This window comes from Ahaetulla prasina, chromosome 3, assembly GCF_028640845.1.
Source record: "Ahaetulla prasina isolate Xishuangbanna chromosome 3, ASM2864084v1, whole genome shotgun sequence".
NCBI lineage: Eukaryota > Metazoa > Chordata > Lepidosauria > Squamata > Colubridae > Ahaetulla > Ahaetulla prasina.
In genome coordinates this window covers 48,942,804-48,959,086 of record NC_080541.1, presented here as the reverse complement: position 1 = coordinate 48,959,086, position 16,283 = coordinate 48,942,804, and the positions used below count along the sequence as shown (strand labels likewise).

Here is a 16,283-nt window from a genome sequence, read left to right as displayed (position 1 = left end):
TTGAAGGAAGTTGATTCTTCTATTTTTCCATGTTTTTGTCATCAAACAATATTCAAATTGTAATTAAAGATGAGGGTTAAACTCTGAGTCTCCGTGAGTATATTAATATATATTCTCTCTCTGTCTGTCTCTCTCCCCCCCGCCACTCTCTGTGTGTGTTTCTGGGTTTTGGTCTGTATTTCTTTGCAAAGCTTTGATTTGCTAGATTTGTCAACCTTGAAAAACATGAAACAATATTCTTATGAATAAAAATGTTCATAATGTAAAAGTAGGAAATGTTGCAGTTATGTTTGCTGTTGAAACAAAATCCCTGTAATTGTTATTCTGGTGTGATGAAGTACCTATTGCTAAGAAAAAATATCTATTGTACAAAAATAAGATCTGTGAAAATATGTTGGAGAATTCTGCTTAAATCTGCAAATAAAGATATCAGCTAGATCTTACCAGTCTTTGTAACATTTGGAGCTAACAGCATGGGTCTATTTAAATCATTGATCTTGGCAAGCATTACTGTTGTTGCTTTTGTTGAAATCTCCTTTGTTGGCTGTACATAAATTAGGAAAATGTTCTTCTTGGGATTGTGAGACAAAACATTGACTTCTTGCCTCTTTATTTCTAGATTGCTTTTAGAATGAGTAAAACATCTTCAACCAACAACTCAGTGATCGAACCTCGCAGTTCACAGAGTGAACAGTCTTTATCTGTGCACCCATCCAATGTCATCGAACCTAGTGTGGCCAAACGGATCTGCTTTTATAAGAGTGGAGACCCTCAGTTTAATGGAATTAAAATGGTTGTCAATAGCCGCTCTTTCAGATCATTTGATGCTCTGCTTGACAACTTGTCGAAAAAAGTTCCACTGCCTTTCGGAGTAAGGAACATTACTACACCCAGAGGAGTGCACAATATCAATAATCTGGAAGACCTTGAAGATGGAAAGTCATACATTTGTTCCCAACAAAAAAAAATCAAACCCATTAATTTGGAGATGGCCAGAAGAAAGCCGTTGCCATGGCAAATTAGTAGGCCCATCAGTGCTCGTCGTAAGGCTGTACAATTAACCAGAGAAAGCAAAGGGAGTATGTTCCAACAGGGTAGCACTATACGACTGAGTACCCCTAAGAACTTGCTTGTTTTCAGAAATGGCAATGCAAAAATCCGGTGTACGGTTGTTTTGGGTAAGAAAAACACACAAAATTTTGAGGCCTTTCTGGACCACATCAGTGAATTAATGCAGTATTCAGTGTTGAAATTATATACTACTGATGGGAGAAAGGTAAGATAACTATAAGATAATAATCAAATATGTTTCTTTTTGTGGAATTGGGAGAGGGACTTTTTGTGAATTACACAATATCTCTTATGAAATGCTCTTCAGTAGAGGTACTTTTACTGTCAAAGTAGACCATTGAACTTTTATAGCAAATATCGAAATTGAAGCATATGGAAAGGTCAACCATTTTTCTAATTTTACTAAAAGCATATTTAATATGGTAGTGAGCTGGGCAGCAAACAAATAAAATAAATTTTACTCAGCTTTTGTTACTAATAGGTCAAGTTCTTACATTTCAGCATCCATATAATAAATTTGTTATTTGTTTGTTTGTTTGCTTTTTTGTTTATTTATTACCTGTCTCACAAACCAAGTGACTCTACAACAAATTTATTATTATAAAAATTTTCACCACAGAGATCAAGAAAAATAGCCTGTCATCTTTCCAAGTCTTTTACATTTAAAACAGCTGAGTTACATTGTCCCGTATTCCCTAGTTATTACTAGATACTTCAGTATTAAGAACATGGAAGTCTTGGAAACACAAAGTAAGGAGGTCTTGGTATATGCAAAGAACTAGCCTTGTTTTAATCTGCACCTTCCTGTTCTACTTCATCTGTGTACTCTTGTTAAGGAGCTTTTCCAGGGCATCTCTAGGAGTGTCCTCAATCTTATGTACTACTAGCAATTAGTCACATCATAATCTCTTAAAGACTATAGTATGCTTAGACTTCTCATGAGGCATAATTCTTGTTCTTTTACTCCCTAAAAAGACCTGAAGCAATTCCATTTCCCCTATTCACATCTTTATTTTGCCCCAGAAAGAAAGCACAAAAATAAAGTCCCTTTGTCGATTAGCATCATTTGGACTCATCTTGTAACATAAAAAAGCAATGATTTTTCAGGGCAACTTATTGTTATCTGTGCTGCATTAAACTGCATATAATTCTTTGTGTTCCAGACTTCTGTGAAGTTTTTTTTAAAGAAAGCACTAAGTTGTTTTTAAAATTAATTGGTAGGAGAAAAGTGAAGTTGTCATGCCTCCTTTCATCACTATTGCATAGAAATAACAGTTTGCCAAAGCTCATTTTAAAATTAAAACAAGTTGGGGATTTGTTTATGTCTAATATTTATTTAGCCTCACATAAACGTTACAGTTTATTTATATTTTGAAAAGTTATATTGATTGTAACACTAAACCCTAATGAGAGTTCCAAAGCTGTAACCTTGAGTTCCAACTGCAAATAATTCTATGCTTTTAGTACATGCACACACGCACACAAACTGTAAATACATATATACATTCCTTATGATTTTATAGGAGTGAACAGACTTGTGCAGGCAGAGGAGTTAGCTATCTCTAAATGTTTCCCTGCCTGCTGTCTTCCAGCAGATTTCTGTTTCTCAAAAAACACAGCTGAAGTATTTTAAGTTTTTTCCCCCCAAGATGGCTGTAGTAAAGCTTTGATGAATATTTAATATCAACATTTCTTTGTCAAACAAGAAAAATGCTAGTACTGTGATGATAGAAGAGGTGGGTTTTGATTATGATTTAGGGCTGTAAAATCTCTTTTAAATGTTAATTATGATTAAGGCTTTAACATTTTATTTAAAAACTGTCATTGTTACATGAACTTTTCGTTCTATTAGGAATAGATACCACGATACCTACCTACCAGCATTGCCACATTTATAGATAAACTACCTGTTAGACACATTCATGCTGAAATATGCCATGGGTTTATAAAACTTTTAAAGTTTTCAAATGAGAATATTTCTGTTATTCAACCTAGTTTGCTGTAGAATTTTTCTGGTTCCCAGGGAGATTTAAAAGAAGTAGAGATGGGTAGCAGGTAGAAAACAGAGCAATGCTAATAAAAGGAAAAAATGATAGATCAGTCTGAAAAAGGGAAAACCTTTCTCAGACTGTGGTGTCTGGAAATTCTGGAATTTTGTGAGCTGGCTGAGAGCAGACTCCACTTGCAGTAAATACAGAACAATCAGCTGTTCTGTATTTACTGATGCTGTGGTAGTAATAGAGCCACAGTGGCCTAGTTCTTATACATTTACCCCTGAATAGAGGTGGCCAGGAAAAGAACAAGAGGATGCAATATAAAAATAAGTGTCCAACTAAATAAAGCAAAATGACCACGGTTGCGGTAATATAATCTTAGAATGTCCAAAAGTCCAAGAGACAGATTGAAGCTAACGTTGGAAGGGATTTTCTTTCTGTATGTGTGTCTGTGCAATACTACAAGCTAAATGAGGCATATATCTAATATGCTTATTCAGCCAGGCTAGTATTTATATTATTTGCTCCCTCACTACCAATAAAGGGGGGGAGGGAAGTGACGGGTGGGGGAAAGAACCCGTCGGGGAGGGTAGGTTCAGTCCCAGTTCACGGCGCTTTTTCATCAGGTCCGAGGGAGGGGGGTGAGGGGCACGTTCCAGAGGTGGAAGTTGGCTCCATCTGTACGGTAAGTGGGAGGGGCAGATATGGTGGAAGCAAGGGGCCGTATCGTTCGTTGGGAGCACGTGTTCGCTGTTTAAAAGCGATCACATGCTCCGGCCCCCCAGTCTTTCCCCGTTCCCCGGAAGATCAGGATCCTCAGAGCTCGGGCCTCCGGTTGATGTTGTGTAATGCCCGGTCCGTGGTTAACAAGGCCCCCCTGATTTGTGATCTTATTCAGGGGGAGTCCACAGACTTTATGGGCATTACGGAGACCTGGTTGGGCGCAGAAGGGGGGGTGCCCCTAGTTGAACTGTGCCCACCAGGTTTCCGAGCATTCCATCAACCGAGGGCCCAGGGTAGGGGTGGAGAGGTGGCGGTTGTAATGAAAGAGGGTCTGGAGCCGAGAGAGACCACTGTCCCTCAGATAGCCGGCTGTGAATCCCTTCTTGTGAAGTGGGGCCATAAGAATCAGATGGGTTTGTTGATCGCGTACCTGGCTCCTTGCTACGTGACTACAGCCCTGCTACTGGAGGTGCTTGCCGGGGTGGCTGTTGAGATCCCCAGACTTTTGGTCATGGGTGATTTCAACCTGCCATCGGACGGCTTGTCGTCAACAGTGGTTCAGGAGTTCCAGGCTTCCATGACGGCCTTGGACCTGTTCAAGTAACGGATGGCCGTACTCACACGGGGGGATCCGCGCTGGACCTGATTTCTATCTCTGGACAGTGGGTTAATGATCTGGTAGTAAGAGATTTAGTGACGATACCAGTGTCATGGTCAGATCATTTTCTCCTCCGCCTAGACTTTCAGACCGCTACTCACCACTGCAGGGAGACGGAGCCAATGCGTTGAGAGGTTCCAGACGGAGCTTGGGCCATTCCCTGAGGATCTTACCCACGGCACGACCGAAGAACTAGTGGCGGCCTGGGAACAGGCCGCGGCTGGGGCTTTGGACCGTGTCGTGCCTTTGCAGCCTCTGACCCGGCGCAGATCTCAATTAGCTCCTTGGTTCTCTGAGGAGCTGAGAGAGATGAAACACCGGAGAAGACGCCTAGAGAGTGCCTGGAGGTCCAGCCGCTCTGAAGCTGATCAGACACTAGTTAGGTCTTTTTCAAAGACCTACCTAGTGGCACTGAGGGTGGCGAGGCGTTCTTACGCCTCCTCCCTCATTGCGTCAGCAGATAACCGCCCGGCCGCCCTGTTTCGGGTGACCCGTTCCCTCCTTCACCAGGGGGGACGGGATGACCCCTTGCAGGGACGTGCTGAGGAGTTTAGCGGTTATCTATACGATAAAATCGCTCAGCTTCGGGATAGCTTGGACCAAGATTGCGATGATCCGGATGAGATGACTGAGGCTCGTCTTGTTGATGTTGTTTGGGATGAGTTTGATTCTGTGGCTCCCGAGGACGTGGACAGGTTGCTGGGGAGGCTGCATGCCACTACATGTTTACTGGACCCGTGCCCCTCCTGGCTGGTGCTGGCCACTCAGGATGTGACACGAGGCTGGCTCCGGGGTATTATAAATGCTTCTTTGATGGAGGGGGTCTTTCCCGCCGCCTTGAAAGAGGCGGTGGTGAGACCCCTCCTCAAGAAGCCTTCCCTGGACCCAGCTATTTTGGGTAATTATCGTCCAGTCTCCAACCTTCGCTTTGTGGCGAAGGTTGTAGAGAGTGTGGTGGCACGGCAGTTCCCTCAGTACCTAGAGGAAGCTGTCTATCTAGACCCGTTCCAGTCTGGCTTCCGGCCCGGGTATAGCACGGAGACAGCTTTGGTCGCGTTGGTGGATGACCTCTGGAGGGCCAGGGATAGGGGTTGCTCCTCTGCCCTGGTCCTGTTGGATCTTTCATCGGCTTTTGATACCATCAACCATGGTATCCTGCTGCACTGGTTGGAGGGGTTGGGAGTGGGAGGTACCGTTTATCGGTGGTTCTCCTCCTACCTCTCCGACCGGTCGCAGACGGTGTTGACAGGGAGGCAAAGATCGGCCGCAAGGCGCCTCACTTGTGGGGTGCCGCAGGGGTCGATTCTCTCGCCTCTCCTGTTCAACATCTACATGAAGCCGTTGGGCGAGGTCATCAGTGGCTTTGGGGTGAGTTATCATCTGTACGGTGATGATACTCAGCTGTACTTTTCCACCCCAGCCCCCCCCAGCGAAGCTGTCGAAGTGCTGTCCCGTTGTTTGGAGGCCGTACGGGTCTGGATGGGGAGAAACAGACTCAGACTCAATCCATCCAAGACGGAGTGGCTGTGGATGCCGGCATCCCGGTACAGTCAGCTGCAACCGCAGCTGACTGTTGGGGGCGAGTCACTGGCCCCAACGGAAAGGGTGCGCAACTTGGGCGTTCTCCTGGATGGACGGCTGTCGTTTGAAGACCACTTGATGGCCGTCTCCAGGAGAGCTTTTTACCAGGTTCGCTTGGTCCGCCAGTTGCACCCTTTTCTTGACCGGGATGCCTTATGCACGGTCACTCATGCTCTCGTCACTTCTCGACTGGATTATTGCAATGCTCTCTACATGGGGCTGCCCCTGAAGTGTACCCGGAGACTTCAGTTAGTCCAGAATGCAGCTGCACGGGTGATTGAGGGAGCACCACATTGCTCCCGGGTAACACCACTCCTGCGCAGTCTGCACTGGCTACCTGTGGTCTTCCGGGTGCACTTCAAGGTTTTGGTAACCGCCTTCAAAGCGCTCCATGGCTTAGGGCCCGGGTACTTACGGGACCGCCTGCTGTTTCCACATGCCTCCCACCGATCCGTACGCTCTCACAGAGAGGGTCTTCTCAGGGTGCCGTCCGCCAAGCAGTGTCGGCTGGCGGCCCCCAGGGGAAGGTCCTTCTCTGTGAGAGCACCTACCCTCTGGAACGAACTTCCCCCCGGTTTACGCCAATTGCCTGACCTTCGGACCTTTCGCCGGGAACTGAAAACTTACTTATTTATACAAGCGGGACTGGCCTGATTTTTAAATTCTAAATTTTAAATTTTAAAATTTTACTGGGTATTTTATATGGTCAATTGGACGGTTTTAATTTCGGCCTTTTATTGAATAAGCTTTTTAATTGTTATTTTAATATGTATATTAACTGTTTTAAATGAAGGCTGTACACCGCCCTGAGTCCTTCGGGAGAAGGGCGGTATAAAAGTTTAATTAATAAATAATTAATAAAATAATAAATACCACCACCACTGGTTATGGTGTGCAAGCCTAACCAATTGTAACTAACCAATTACTAATTGGTTAAGCCTAATTGGTTAAGCCTAATCAATTGTTACTAATTGGTTAAGCCTAACCAATTGTTACTAACCAATTCAGGGTTTTGTGCCAGCTCAAAGTATGGGTTAATTTGTTAACTGGGTTAAATCTGCTTTGTTTTTTTTTATTTGTTTATTTAATATGCCACCCATCACACTCTACAAAGTGAGTATATAAATAAAACCAATGTATTTTGAGGATATTTTCTAATAGCTACATATGAGAAAGAAAGGTTGGGGAAATGATCTAAAAAGAGGGTTAATTTATTTATCACTTGCTTCTTTTTCAGGTTTCCAACCTTCAGGGTCTGATATTGTGTTCTGGAGCTGTTGTGGCTGCAGGGAGAGAACCCTTTAAGGCAGGGAATTATGATCCTCGTAGGTATTCCTTGCCTGCAAGACTTCCGGGGGTGTCCAGTCGTGTCCACCCCCAAGCAAACCTCAAGTCAGAGAGCAGAAAAAGTAAGTTCCTTAAATTGTCCCCACTTTTTCCCATTTTTTTAAATTATCGATAAGGTCAGCCTTAGCATTAGGTAAAACAAATTGGCCAGCTTGGGAAACTGATTTTGGGTATCATGAAAAAGATAACAAATGGTTAGTTAGTTAATTAATATGCTGCTGCTGCTGATTTAGCCTGGGCATTGGGCAGACAGAGAAAGGCAGGCAACAGTGTTATTTTATAGTTTAGGTGCCAAAATAATTTAACTTGTTTTCACTCTTCACTTTGAAATTGAAAGAATGTGAAATGTCTTTTGTTCTCTTTAGAAAACAGGATATTTTTGGCCTGCCTTTATATTAAGGGGGAAAAAAACCAATCTCAAAGACCAGACTGAACATTACCAGTAGTCATGTGTCAAGCACTTTGTTTCATCCCAATCTACATTGCTTGATTGCTATAAAGGGCAACTATGAATACTAACTTGAAAATTGAGTAGGTGAAAAAAATAGTGGATAAACAAACAAGCAAATTAATAAATATGAGAAATAAAATACATTTACATTCTATAGCTGACTGACCAACTATAACCTAAAGTGAATTTAAATTTTTTTAATGAAAACACAGAAGAACATGAAGTCTGTCTCAGTGCTTGGAGATTTTACTTGCCGTCCAGAATCTTTCATATGTACAAAATGTAACTCTGGGCCAATAAATGTTACGTTAAACCAACATTAAATGGACAACAATAGCATCTTTAGTGGCACTCTAGCCTGTTTTCTATAGTCCTTCCCATAGCATTAGTTAGAATTTGTCTCCCTTATCTTTCAATCACTTTTTGTCCTTAAAAACAGAATTCTGATGATTATGGAAGCAAGGATAACATAGGGTAACTGTAGCAGATAAATTGATTTTTACAAAATTTGTAACAAATATTTACATTTTTTTTTGTTTCTTCAAACAAATCTTTATTCCTGGAAATTGCATGGACAAGTCCCTGTACGTTTCTTTGACAAATTTTTTCAAAAGGGTTTTGCCCTTGCCTGCTTCCTAGGGCTGAGAAAGAGTGACTGGCTCAAGATCATCCAACTGGCTTTGGATCGAAGGCAGGACTAGAATTCACAGTCTCCTGATTTCTAGCCCAGGGCGTTAAGCACTACACCAAACTGGCTCTCTCATTTGATTTTAGCTATTCTTTAATTGCATACTACTGGCATTAAGTAATATGGCTGTGCAGTACTTTAGATTCCAAAGAGGTGCTTTGGGATGCTTGTGGGTTTAAACGAAGCATCTGCCAGCTCTTTAAAGCAACTAAGTGATCCTGAGAAGTGGTGCCGCTGTTTTAGAGACCAGTACGCAAGCACCATGCCTATGTTCCCACACATTACGAGTTAGATTTTCTGGAATTGAATTTGAAAAATTCCCAGCTCTATCAATTAGATCTTTAAACAAATATGTGCAGCTCAGGATATATGTTAGAAAATCAAGGAAATTTTTAGATACTTTCTCTAATTCATCTAGAAAAAGATGAAAAAAAAGAAAAGAAATTTAGTATATTCATGTGTTGGCAACTTCTTTTCCCACAGTTGGCTGCAATCCTAGGAAAAAAAGAGTTTGCTTTAAAGCTTGACAATAGATGCTGAGTGAACATTCCCACGTGCCTATAAGCACTTTTTCCTGAATCACTTGCAATCATATGTATATGTGCCCAGATAGTTTAAATAATCCCAGATTTTGATGAATATTATATAATTAGCTATTTTATTATATCAATTTATGTAGCAATCTCACAACTGCTAAATCAATAAAAAGGAATTTCAGTGCATATGCAGCCCCTTTATTAGGAATGCTTTTTTTGTTTGTTTTTGTCTAATTTAATGTTATCTGCATGTTTTGTACTAACAATGGTTTTTTGTGTGTTTTCTTTTGCCTCTTTGCTACCTGTCTGCTGCTATTTTTATGGATGGTTATGCTGGATGACTATCTTCCACACTTTAATCTAACCTTGTCATGTTGGGTGCTTTCAATAAATTGCTTGAAAGTGAGCGGGATTCAGGTAGATTCAAGATCCAGAAAGGAGATGTTCTCTGCTTCATCTTATAAGGAATACAGCAATGATAACAACTCAGATTCCTCTTTTATACCCAACAATGACAATGACATGGGCACAGTAGAAAATTGTTTGCATGCTGATGAAGATTACCCGGAAGAGCATTTTACTGATGACATTGAAAAGTCTGTTCATCTTAATCAAGATGGCAGTATGACAGTTGAGATGCGAGTTCGATTCAAGGTTAAAAAAAAGGAAACTATAAAATGGACCACTACTGTTACTCATGCTGGCACTTCAGCAGTCATTCCAGAAGATCAAACATCTGATTTAAATATTTTGACATATAAAAATCCCACAGAGGAGTTCAGCATTGCTGAAAATGATGTCCCAATGCAGCAAATCTGTACAAAAATGATCAATCAAAACTCTGCAAATCAATTGAAAAACAGCACTTATGACGTCTGGCAGGATCAACTGATGGACACAGAGTTGGGGCAGGAAAGAAATAATGATCTTAAACTTAAGTTCTGTAGACCTCCTACTCCTGGGCCTAGAAAAGTCAGACAAAAGAAAGCATTAGTTGAAAGTGTTACAGTGGTATCAGACACAACTGTCCAAAAAAAGATGGTAGGTGAATTTTCTGTCAGTGAAGAAATGGATAATGGCAAAACCAAATCTAAGCACTGTATGATTACTCATGCTAGCAGCCAAATAACAAATGATACTAATCCTCAAATTAGTGGCATATGCAATAATCATACACTGAATCAAACTCAGACTGACCAAGAGGCTAAACAAATGTTGAGCAAAAGCACAATTAAAAAGTCTTCTGATTTGCCTGAAGAGGATGGATTATTACATAATGTTTTAGAGAAAGAGTTACTTAACAGTTTAACACCTGAAGGTTATTCTAGTATTGGACAAGGACAATCTTTGGTAAAGAGGAATAATACATCTATACAGTGTTTATGTAATAAATGTGATGCTGCAGAACAAGAACTAAATTCCTTCAACAACCATTCAGAATGGTCTCAGTTAAAAACTAAAGAAATTATATATGAACAATGTCAAATACACAATTGTTCCTCATCATTGCCTCATAAAAGCAATAATACAATTTGTAAATATGTTCCAATGACTCCTACGTTAACAGGATCTGATTGTATTACTGCTACGCTCCTCTCTGATGAAAGCCAAGCTACATCATCTAGTGACAAAAAGAAAAAGAAGAAGAAAAAGAATAAATTAAATATAGTGAAACAAAATGTAAGTTCCCCAAAGGACTCATATGACATTTCCACTGAAGGTACTACAGAGAAAAATGTAAACACCTGCACGCTTCACAACACAAGAGAGACAATGAATCATTCTCCTACCCAGTTAGCAATTCATAAAAGAGAGCTTGCATTTCCTATTGGGAACTCTGATGGTGCTATTAAAACCATAAACACCAGAGGTGATTTATGTAGCCAGGTTTCAATCACATCCCAGCAGAACGATTTACAAGATAATATAAAGAAAAATCTAAATAGTCAGTTATCGCACCAAAATAGCAAATCTATGACAGCTGAAGATCTACTATTAATAAAGGATAACACAAAACATGAATTTGAACAGATTAAAGACGGGACATGTAAACCTCTTAATAGAATAGAACAACCACCTGCTTCACTAAAGCCTTTAACTGATTTAGGGACTGGTCAGAAGGCAGAAGATAAAAAGGGAAAGATCATTTCAACTAAATTGATAAAACCATCATCAAAACACAAAGAAGTGAAAAAGAAGAAAAAATCTGAAAATGCTACAGGTAGTATAGACAAGGTATTGAATGAAACAAAAGCGTTAGATACTTTGGGGCATTCAGACTTTACAAATGAAATTACAAAACAGTCTCTTGAAAACTACATTCAAACCTGGTTGCAAAATGTATATCCAAAGACTGTGAGGCCCCGTAAACACTGGGCTCCTATAAACTCAATTAACAAAAAATCACATCACCTGACAGCAAAATCATTCTTAGATAAAGGAAGTAAAGAAACTGGGAAGAATAATATTCCTGAAGATAAAGTGACGAGTACATTAAATAATCTAAGTGAAGTGCAAGCTTTGGAAGAATCATTTAAAGAATTACATGAAACACACACAGATTGTTTAAGAAATGTTGATGGGATCTTGAAAGATGAAGACAAATATTTAATGCCAACGGATATCCAGGAAAAAGCAAAACTTTCCATGTGTGATATTATACATAAATATAAAAAAAAGCTTCAAGAGGAAACTGATCATGCAAGATCTGTCCCAGGTACTGAGGAGCAGAAATATTGCAAAAATAGTCTTCTGCTACATAAGCTGAAATCAGCAATTTTCAATCTTGAAAAAACCAAAACTGGATGCCTCCAAAATTTAAATGGTCTTTCAGATATTTTTTCTTCTTCTCTCTTTGGATCTCCATCCAATTTCCTGCTAGTTTGGTTTCTACTAAACCTGAAAGAAAGTTTGCCCTTTATAAATAAAGATGAGATGGTGGGAACTAGTTGCAGTTGTTCAGAAATCTTTATGCTATCACAATATTTGAAACAGGTTGCAGCTAAAGAAGAAGATGAAAACTTAATGACAGCTGCATCTGACATGCAGGATTGCACAGCAAACTGCTTAATATTTTCTGGGGTGCAAATAGAAAAACAGGAATTAGCATATTGCCGAGAAAATATTGCTGTGATTGAAACTAAAAATATACCAGGCACTGAAGAACAAGAAAAACCAGATGAGAATTTAATTGTGAATGACAGTATAAATTCTGAAGAAGTTTTAGATGTGAAAGAGGTAGCAGAAAAGTTACAGAGCAATTGTGAAGAAGAGCAACCATGCAGCAGGCCAGCAGAAAATTTAGATATGTATGAAATGGCTGTGATGCAAAATCTAAACTGCACCGAAGCACAGTCAGGAAATGTGGTTTCAAATGAAGACTTTCTTGAAGAAAATGAGGCTATTCCATTGCAAGAGTTAGAGGAAAAAATCCCCGATCCATCATTAAATAATGAAAAATCTGAGCTATTTGCAGAATCTAATATCACTATTTTCAACACTAGTAATCATACTAATGGGCAGATTTTTGATCCAGAATCATCACAATTAGATGATGAAGAATTAAATAGCTTAGAAGAGCAAAAATATATAACATCAATATGCGAAAGAGAACATTCTGATGAGAATCTTACTTCAGCTATTAAAAATACCACAAATGAGACTCATGTAGAAAATTCTACAACCGATAATCTAGAGGAAAATGATTATTCAGTGGAAACTTCAGAGCAATTATCAATAACTTCACCACAACCTTTTGTTTATGAAGCTAATCAAATTCCAATCAATACTGAAGATAAGAAATCCAGAGTGAAATTAATAATAAATCAACTTGAGTGTGGATCTCATTCAAATGCTTCTTCAGAATTGAAAAAAACCATTGGAAGTCCTGGCACATCTGATTTGTCTGATTATCGACCTGAAACTGATGAAAGTGACAGCAGGTCTAGGCCTTCTAGTGATTTGTCTGATGAAAGTACAGATGAAGCAATATATGAAAAAAGCTACAACACAGGCTATGTAAAAAGAACTATTGAACGTCTTTATGGTAAAGCAGAAACTGCATTTAAACCCATTTCCAAGCCTGGTTCTCCATATTTGGGTCAGATGTTGTCCAAAGATACAGAAGTTCCCTTACATGTAATCAGTGATAAAGTTCATAATGGATGGCCTGAAGACAAAGTAGCTTCTTCATTAAGATCATACGATAACCATGATTTAGATACAATCAGCGGTGAATATGCTACTTTGCCAATCCCTATATTCAGCCTTAATGGGAAAGAAACATATAATGCTGATTGTTCACTGCAAAATGTTAACCAACACAGTGAGTTTAAGGCCGAAATTGCTGAAGATGAAGGGATACTGATCGATAAAGGAAAATGGCTTCTTAAAGAAAACCATTTAATAAGAAAATCACCTCCTGAAAACAGTGGAATGTATGGCAATATGGATACAACATCAACTGATACTTTTTTTGACAATCATAGTAGTGATGCTCCAAATTCTCATTTGCAGAATATGGAGCTAAGGTCAGCATTGAAAGAAATATCATCTTCTGATTTGGAAGATATGGCAAGGCCTTGTGGCAATGAAGGCAATTACTTCAACATGCCTCATAATAGTGATTCAGAGCCTTTTCCTCATGTTCCAGATATAAAATGCAAGAACAGCCCAAGTAAGAGGAAGGAATACAACACTTCTTCAGAATGTTGCACAGAGCTGAACAGCCATTCCCCAGCATTCTCAATGGTCGATTTAAAATTACCTAACAATCGAATACACCCTCTGGATCAGATTACAGATGACACACTAGTTCGGACCCAGCCGACTAGGAATACTACTTCAAACAGGACTAGGCCTGAGACTCAAGATTCTTTAGATAGACTCCATGCTATTTGTGGACAACATTGTCCCATACTGACAGCTCTCATAAAGCCACTGAATGAGCAGATCAGAGGATGTGCTTATCAAAAAGCATCTGATATTGAGAATCTAATCTGGCTACCATACTTGATAAATAAATCCATAGGGAAAGATAAATGTATAATTAAACTCAGCAAACCCCATGATCAGCTGAAGATCAGCTGCATGAATAAGATTTCAATTAACATATTTGGAAGACATTACACTGAGAACATCTTAGATATTACAAATTGTAATAATTTTAAGTTACCTTTAAATTCTCTCTATGGTATCACAAAGATTACTAAAGAAATGCTATTAAAGTCAGAGATATACAAGAATCATGAAAGTAGCACAAGAAAAGGTGATGCTCTTGATGGGATAACTGTAGAACACAGTAATAATTTATCTAGCTATCAAAGCACAAGACGTACTGTTGATCAATTTATTAGGGGAGAAAGGACTCCTTTATTAGAACATTTTACAGCAAGTAGTCAAAATGAATACTATCAAAAGAATTTCATAAAAATGAGTTATTGGGAAATAACTGTATATCTGAAAGATAGAAGTGTTCAGTCTTTGCAACTTTTATTAATATTTAAACAAAAACCATCATTCAACAAAAAATACTTTGGGTTGCTTATTTTTCTCAGCATTCTTACCTTTTTTGTAGAAATTGCAGATTTTTCACCCAAGAAGCTCAGGTAATATTAGAATAAAGATATGTTGTTTGTTTCTATCTCAAGATTAAATTGCAAAACTCCATAATTTTATGAGCATTGAAGAAGAAGAACTGTGAATAAATACAGAATAGATAGATGGATGGATGGATGGATGGATAGATAGACAGACAGACAGACAGACAGACAGATAGATAGATAGATATCCTAATGGTAGTTGACAAAGAGCAAATAACAAGTAGGTGAATTGATATCTGAATAATGGATTCACTCAAACAAAAGACAAACGTTCATCTTATCAACTTAACACTGCCATTTTCGGCTTAAGACAATCTTGTGTCATCCAGTAATATTTAATGTGATACATGAGTGTATATTAGTACACATATATGTATAATATTTATATTATTATAAATATATATAATATATTTAAGAACTGGCTATTTTATCAAACTGTTGAGTAAAATTAACCTCCTTAAAATAAAATGAATTAATCCTCCCTCTGCAGATACCAACCATTCTTTTTCTACACACAGAAATAAACTCTACACACACTGTTTTTCTTCTTCCTTTGTGGGAGGAGACAGAGAAAGACAAAGAAGAAATGAATGGGGATAGGTTGAAGGGAAAGTGTAGCAGCTGCCTCTGGAAAGCAAGAAAAAATTAGATAGAGAAGAAGAGCAGAACAAGATAGAAATTAGGTAATGGCAAGAGTGATGGCAATTGAAAAGGGGAAGAAAGGTGAGAGAGAGAAAAAAAAAACCCTACTTAGGTATTGGCAGCTTCCTGAACTGAAATTAATTTCCTCCAAGCACAAATTTAATTATCTATAGCAGATTAATTCAGATGAAAAAGCAGTGGTACAAGTATTCCAGCAAGTGAAATAATTTTCAAATTAGAACCATTATATATCAGTGATCATCAGGGAGAAGAGCTTCTGTGTCTTTTACTCAGAAAATTACAATGCAGCAGAGGGAAAGTGGTTTATTTCTCTTATAACTGGGAGTCTTCAGTTGGTTCTTTATATAACTGATTGAATCTTAGCAGTAAAGAAACGACTCTTACAGACATTAACTGAAAAAGGAACAAATCAGAGTTCAATAGCCCTTCCCGCTGATTAGGCAGATCTTCCAAAGCAGTCATGCTAATTTGAAATTCTTCCTCATTCCTTTGCTTTCAAAGCTATTCTTAACAGCAATTTTAAGAACCTCAATTCACAGGTAATTGTTGCAAAATATATCTGTATTTGCTGTTAGCAAGCATAATAATTTTTCTAATGAAACGCTAAATATTTTGTAGAAGTTCAAACTAAAGGGGGGAAAAGTCGATATTAAGTTCTCTCTCTCTACCCATACAACTTTATTAAAAAAGTGACTGTAGTCACTACAGCATAACTAGTGCAACCTAGATAAAGTACAATGTTCCCATATATCAAAAACATTTCAGAAACAAGCAACAACCTCTTGGCATGATTGTACCACACAAAACAAGCAAAGCCCTCCAAAACGTTTTAAATCAGGGGTGTCCAACCTTGGTCCCTTTAAGACTTGTGGACTTCAACTCCCAGAGTCTCTCAGCCAGCAAAGCTGGCTGAGGAACTCTGGGAGTTGAAGTCCACAAATCTTAAAGGGACCAAGGTTGGAGACCCCTGT

General features: G+C 38.9%; 1 protein-coding gene across 1 annotated transcript in view; it reads left to right on the top strand.

Annotated features, from left to right (window-relative positions):
• Nucleotides 1–16,283, top strand: part of RP1 (RP1 axonemal microtubule associated) — a 255,964-nt gene that overhangs the window by 25,065 nt on the left and 214,616 nt on the right. The window contains exons 2-3 of the mRNA XM_058177836.1: nt 620–1,276; nt 7,265–7,436. Coding sequence (XP_058033819.1) covers nt 632–1,276; nt 7,265–7,436 — 817 coding nt within the window. The 5' untranslated portion in view covers nt 620–631. The remainder of the gene's footprint in view (nt 1–619; nt 1,277–7,264; nt 7,437–16,283) is intronic.